This window comes from Meles meles, chromosome 12, assembly GCF_922984935.1.
Source record: "Meles meles chromosome 12, mMelMel3.1 paternal haplotype, whole genome shotgun sequence".
Taxonomy (NCBI): domain Eukaryota; kingdom Metazoa; phylum Chordata; class Mammalia; order Carnivora; family Mustelidae; genus Meles; species Meles meles.
In genome coordinates, this window is record NC_060077.1 from 10,954,559 (window position 1) to 10,961,130 (window position 6,572).

Here is a 6,572-nt window from a genome sequence, read left to right on the forward strand (position 1 = left end):
TTCCTCCTCCCAGATTACTGTTTCTCTAGACTGTATAGTCCAGTCAGAGCACTGGAGCCATCAGTTCTCACTTCACCTTTGCCTCTATGAGCCTCTCATCCCCCCTCAGTGCTTGAGATATTTGATGTATTTGGCTTCTTCCTTCACTATTTTTATGCCTTCGGTTATACCTGTCCTTTACCTGCTACCTCTTATGGTGCAGGCCTTCCTGGGACTTCTGGAGGCGGGGAAGGTGGGGCCTGCGGGGGAGGTGGGGCCTCTGGAGGTGGTGGGACCTCCAGGGGTGCAGGGGCCTCCGGGGGTGGAGGGGCCTCCGGAGGTGGGGCCTCTGGAGGCGAAGGGCCCTGTGGGGGTGGGGAATCCGGTTGTTGGGGGACTTCCTGGGGTGGGGGCACCTCCTGGGAAGGGGGCGCCTCCTGTGGTGGGGGGCCCTCCTGTGGTGGGGCGCCCTCCTGCGGTGGGGGTGCCTCCTCTGGTGGTGGGGCTTCCTTTAGAGCCCCCTTTGGACCCATCTCTGAAATATCCGCGGGTTTCTTTCCTAAGTCCTGTGGTAAGACCTCTGTGTCCTCAGTAGTCTCTGTGGTCTCCTCAGAGGAGCCTTCTGGCGTCTCTGTTGACTCAATTCCAGCCTTAAAGCTAATGGAAAATACTAAAATCAACAATATTAGCAAAAGAAATGCGGGGAGTATGAAAATCACCTTGTGAAGAACATTCATTTCATTCTTGCGTTTAGTAGGAATGCCACTTCCTCCTACACTTAGATTTTCATCAGGTGATTTGCCAGGGGGACCACTGTCCACACTACCCCCATTTCCTGGAGCTCTGCAGTCAGGGGGGGCATAGCCAGCCTCACAATGGCAGTGCCTTAAATTGTTGCAAACTCCTTTCCCATTACACATTTCTTTTGGTTCACAGTCATACCTAAGCACGGCATGATCACTACAGGAGTAATTCACACAGACTTTGTGTGGGCCACAAAGGGTGCCAGTGTCGACATCTCCATCATCAGGGATATCAGTATCATTAAAGGCATCCATGCTCCAGCAGAAGTCTTTTTGATGAGGCACCTGGATTAATGTATGCTGGTGTTTGACTGCTGGTATCTTTTTAATATTTGTACATACAAGCTTCCCACAGAATATATTCTTATCAGAGCACTTAACATATTTTGGACTAGTTGAAGCCCCAAAGCCACAGTTTCCAAACCGGTTCCCTTTCGTGTTCATGGAAATGTAACAGTCTTCTGGGGCTGACCTTGCAGGGAACCCATATATATCCATGCACTGAGTATCAGGGTTCTTGCACCGGCCCATAAAACAATAGTGAATTATATCACACGATGTACCATCTTGCTTATAGTGGTCCCTGGGACATTCTCCAGAAGTACCATCACAATACTCTGGGAGGTCACACTCTCCAAGAGCAGAACGACACATGAAACCCTTATGTCTCCACTGGCAATTAAAACAGCACAGTCCATCACTACACTGTGCATGCTCATTCAGCCTACATGTTTGGTCACAGCACGGGTTATTACCACAGTCAGGTCCACAGTCACACTCCTCATTCACCTCCAACACACCGTTTCCACACGAGGCTTGCCTACGCAGGCGACCTTGGGGCCGGGGCTTGTTAAATAGGCAGGCCCCTTTGTGTTCCCGGAGGAACTGGTAGAAGTGGTCAGAACTGCAGTTGCTGAAGCCACTTTCTTTAGTGATGTTTTCACGCATGAGGCAAAAGCGTTTATCTTTACAAGTGCAGGCCGAGTGGTCGTGCTGAATACCCAAGTTGTGCCCAAGCTCGTGGGCCACGAGCGCCGCAAACAGGAGGACATCTTCATGGTGGAAGGATTCAACAGCGGCTGCAAAGCCTCTTGAACAGGCACCATTGAGAAATGCCTGTCCCACATGGTCTTCAGGATGATGTCCCACGATCATGTGGGCAACATCGTGCTTCACCCGGGGGAAGAGCTTCTCCTGTCTCCAGCTGTTGAAATTCCTCAGTGTAACTCGCAAGTCCGCTGGGACTTCTATGAGGTCCCCCTCGGTCCAGACCTCCATTCCAGCCAGCACCACCTCGGTGTTTATTCCCCGAGTGAAGATGTTGGCCAGAGCAGTGATGTCCATTACTCTCTGGACTGTCTCATCGACGTTACCGCCCCACATTTGGAAGCGCTGGTTGCTGACCACGACGAACATCTCCACGTACTTGGTGTGTGACCAAAAGGACGGCAGTGCCTGTGGACGGCGAGGCTTCCTGCTCCCTTGTTGCCGGCTGGTGGACACCACTTGGCTGCCTTTGGAAGTGACGCCGCAGGACACTCGAGCTTGGGGTGCCATGGTGTACAACACATGTTCAAACTGTTCTGAGCTGTCCATGGGCTCAATGCCATAGGGTTTCCCCTCCTTAATCAGGATGCCCCTGAGGCCTGAACAGGTGTTGAGGGAAACAAAAGAACCCGGGACTCCTTCTATGTAGCCTTCGTAGTGACAGTCATGCGAGATGAAAGGCACTTCTTGCCGCAGGACCCCATTGTGGTAGCTGAAGACTGGAAAGTTATTCACAAAATAGTCTCTCTTCACCTTCAGTTGAATCACCTGCTTCTGGCCCTGCATTAATAGCGTATAGGATGATGCCTTTTCCCCTGGATCTTCCCTTCCCTTGACCGTCAGACTCTTGGGGATGACTGTTTCGTAAGAAGCGTAATATACAGATCCAGGGTCACAGTACAAGCCTGGCAGGAAAATCACCAACAGCAACACAATCCCCAACGTAACACATGGAGTTTTTGGCACAGGTCCCAGCCTGAAGTCCCTCTTTTGCTGAGCCCAAGTCCGAAACTTTATCTTACCCTCTTTCAAGGCCCCTTGGTTCTTCCATAGTGAAGGCAATATAGAGGAATAGTTTCTCAAAGAGGCTGGCATTGACAATGCCATTGTGAGTCAGTTGATGCTGTGTGGCCTATGCCACAGCAACAGCTCTCCCAGGCATGCTGAGACCCGGAGAGTCAGACATCAGCTCCACGCCTAGGCTGGCTCCCTAAGGGGTGGCTGCTGAAACTTTGGGGCTGGATTTCTATTTGGTCTTGGCCTTTGGTAGTTCCCTTACCATAGGACTTTCTTCCAACAGCAGAAGCTCTAATGTTCCTTGGGTATGTTCCCTTTACCTTCACAGGTATGCCGTGTAGGCAGACTGTAATGATTCAGACAGTACTATTAACTCGTAATTTGCCTAAATTATCCTTATTCTCAGCCCAGGCCACACTACTCCTGATATCCGTTAATCTGCTCATTCTTTGAAACCCAACATTCTGACAGGAGGTAGGGGGAGGGGACAGGGATTCTTTGGGGATCTCTGAGCAGGACAAAGTTCTCTGTACCCACTGCCTCCTTTCCTCATTTCTGTAGTTATCAGGATACCGTTTCTCATCCTAACCCTCCTCCATCAGCCTATGTTCATAAGACATGAATTTAGACTTTTTGTATCTGTATGTAAACATAATTCTTCCCTACAGCAAGTTTTCCTAATACACATAAGTGATAAATGAACTAAAGCTAGTTTTACCATGGAAGTATACAAGTGACTAGGATCAACATTCAATTCCTCCTAACTGCCCCAACATAAAAACAAACTCTGATTAGATACCCAGTTACCGTTTCATCAAGAAAATAAAAAATGGACTGTATAAGAATTTTTAAAATATTTTTTCACTCTTATAACTAAAATTAAACTGTAATGTCTATATAAGTCCTTGGATTTGGTTTTGTGTCAATTTCCTCGTGTATTTAGCAGTAATTTTAAAAGGGGGGGGAAGCCTTATCCATTTACTTTTCTTGTAGTTATTCTCTGATAAACTAAGACTGTATATGTTACCCTGCATAAAAATAATTTTATATCAAGTCAAATATTTACAATATAAAACCTTTAAAATAAAGGTTATGACTACAAGTAGCACTAAAAAATGGGGATATGCCCTAATTCAAAAAGGAATGGTACAGGGTCACCTGCATGGCTCAGTCCGTTGAGCATCCTGACTCCTCTCAGGGTCGTGAGATGGAGCCCTGCATCAGGCTCTGCTCAGCGAGGAGGGTGCTTGAGATTCTCTCTCTCCTTCTGCTTCTGCGCCTCCCCCCACTCATGCTTGCTATATCAAATTTAAGAAAAAGGAATGGTTCAATACCACAAGATCTCAGATATGAGCAGGAAAGCAGATCAACTCAATAATATTTAATTCCTAATACAGATTTTGAAATTTATCATTAGGATCTGGCAATAGAACTTGCACTGTTATATCACAAATCCACTAAAAAATTTATAGCAAAAGGTAAAATGATTTCTAGCTGGACTTCTTCTTTTATTTTATATAAGAGGAGAAAGCCTCTCAAAATTATATAATTTGGAAATCATCAGACTTAAGGTATTTCCCTTATTTGAACCACAAACAGGCAGGGCAAATTAGGCAGTCATTTTCTAGGATAAAATAATCAAATCAATAATGAAAGAACACTTCTATTTTTAAAATAAAAATTGTAACTAAGCATATCCAATTTTCTAATTCTCAAATTGAAACATTTTCTTCAAAAAATACACATGCACATAAACATTCACACACAAGATCTGACTTAGATCACTTGCATTCTTTAACCAATAATTCCTTCAATTTGTTCTTTCTCACATTAATACAACAAGCTCTTTTTAAAAGCTATCATTTTAATTTTCTTTTTATTTCTTAAGTAAGTTCTATGCCGATTGTGGGGTTCAAACTCCTAACCCTGAGATCAAGAGTTGCAGCCGCTACCAACTGAGCCAGCCAGGCGCCCCTAAAAACTATATCCATTTTTAGCTTTGAAGAGCTAAAAAGCAGGGCGCCTGGCTGACTCAGTTGGTTAAGCATCTAACTCTTGATTTCTGCTCAGGTCGTGATCTCAGGGTCATGAGATCTAGCTCTTGGGCTCAGCATGGAGTCTAGTTGTCCTTCTCCCTCTGTTCCTCCCCCTGCCTGCACTCTCTTTCCCTCTCAAATAAATCTTTTTTTTTTTTTTGAGATTTTTTATTTATTTATTTGACAGACAGAGATCACAAGTAGGCAGAGAGGCAGGCAGAGAGAGAGAGTGGGAAGCAGGCTCCCTGCTGAGCAGACAGGCTGATGCTCGATCCCAGGACCTCGAGACCACGGCCCAAGCCAAAGGCAGAGGCCCTTTGAGCCTCCCAGCCACCCCTCAAATAAATAAATCTTTAAAAAAAAAAAAAGCTAAAAAGCTATCCTCTTATGTTTCAAAAAATAAATTTCTGAAAGGTATGCTCATACAATATATTAACCAGGAAGATACACAAACTGTTTTACATCAAGCAGATCTATAACTATGGTGAAGTCCATAGGCATCTGAGTGGTAAATAATGGTTTTAGTTAAACAGAGGGTTAGCAAATCATGTGGGAAATCTTGAATTTCTTGAATGCCTACAAAAGTTGTAATTACAATATGACTTCCTACGGGTATGAGCATTTAAAGATTTTATTTATTTACTTGACAAAGAGAGAGACAGACAGCGAGAGAGGGAACACAAGCAGGGGGTGTGGGAGAGGGAGAAGCAGGCTTCCCGCTGAGCAGGGAGCCTATGCAGGGATCAATCCTAGGACCGACCCTAGGATCATGACCCGAAGACAGACGCTTGACTGACTGAGCCACCCAGGCGCCCCGCAGGTAGAAGCATTTAGAGGCTGGAAGAGATGAGGACAATTCTGTTTCACTACCAGTTACATGTGAAATTTGCCTTATTAGTCAACCTGACGTAAAGCAGGATTTGCTACTAGCCTACAAACTCCACAAATAAAAGCCCACTTGGAAGATCAAACAGTGCAGAGTCCTTTGGGGACTACTGTTTTGTCAAGAGTCCCAAGTAGGACCCACTTTTATATCACAACAACTGGATCATCCTCCAGGGCATTCATAAACTTCCAGCATGGTACTCTCGTGTGGACATGTATGGACGTAGCATTTATTTTGGGGGCCAGATTAATTCAGTCTGGTAAGACTAAGACATGGGCAACTGCTGCTCTCTGAGTAAAAAGAAGCACTATTTTGGATGTCCTAGCTCATGCCTAAAATTCACCACACACTAATGGAAAAAAGTTATCCTGAGCCTTTGGAAGACACCTAAGTAAAAAATTGAGAAGGGAATGGTAGATAGGGCATACCAGAAGTTTCCTCTGAAGAGTAACAAAGCTAACTATGGCCTTCCTCTCTTCAGCCAATACCTCGACACTGAGAAAAACAGGTGAACATTCAGTTGTTCTAGAAATAAGTACAGAGTTTTCCTGACTGCAGTGATTTGTAAGACTGCATTTCATTAAAAAACAATAATTTGATTCAGCACTTAATTCAACTCTCAGCTAAGTCTTCAAGTCAGTAAATAAGAAAACCTTTTGTTTTCCTCTGCTGCCTAACTCTTAGATTTTGCCATGTTTAAAAGTATTGAATTCTCAGGGCACCTGGATGGCTCGGTGGGTTAAAGCCTCTGACTTCAGCTCAGGTCATGATCCCAGGATCCTGGGATTGAGCCCCACGTCAGGC

The 6,572-nt window shown here is 45.2% G+C and overlaps 1 protein-coding gene across 1 annotated transcript; it reads right to left on the reverse strand.

Moving 5' to 3' along the window:
• Positions 1-191: 191 nt before the first annotated feature.
• Positions 192-3,610, reverse strand: LOC123954385 (disintegrin and metalloproteinase domain-containing protein 1a-like). Its single transcript, XM_046025509.1, has one exon. The coding sequence runs from the start codon at positions 2,934-2,936 to the stop codon at positions 192-194; it is 2,745 nt and encodes a 914-aa protein (XP_045881465.1). The 5' UTR covers positions 2,937-3,610.
• Positions 3,611-6,572: the final 2,962 nt, after the last annotated feature.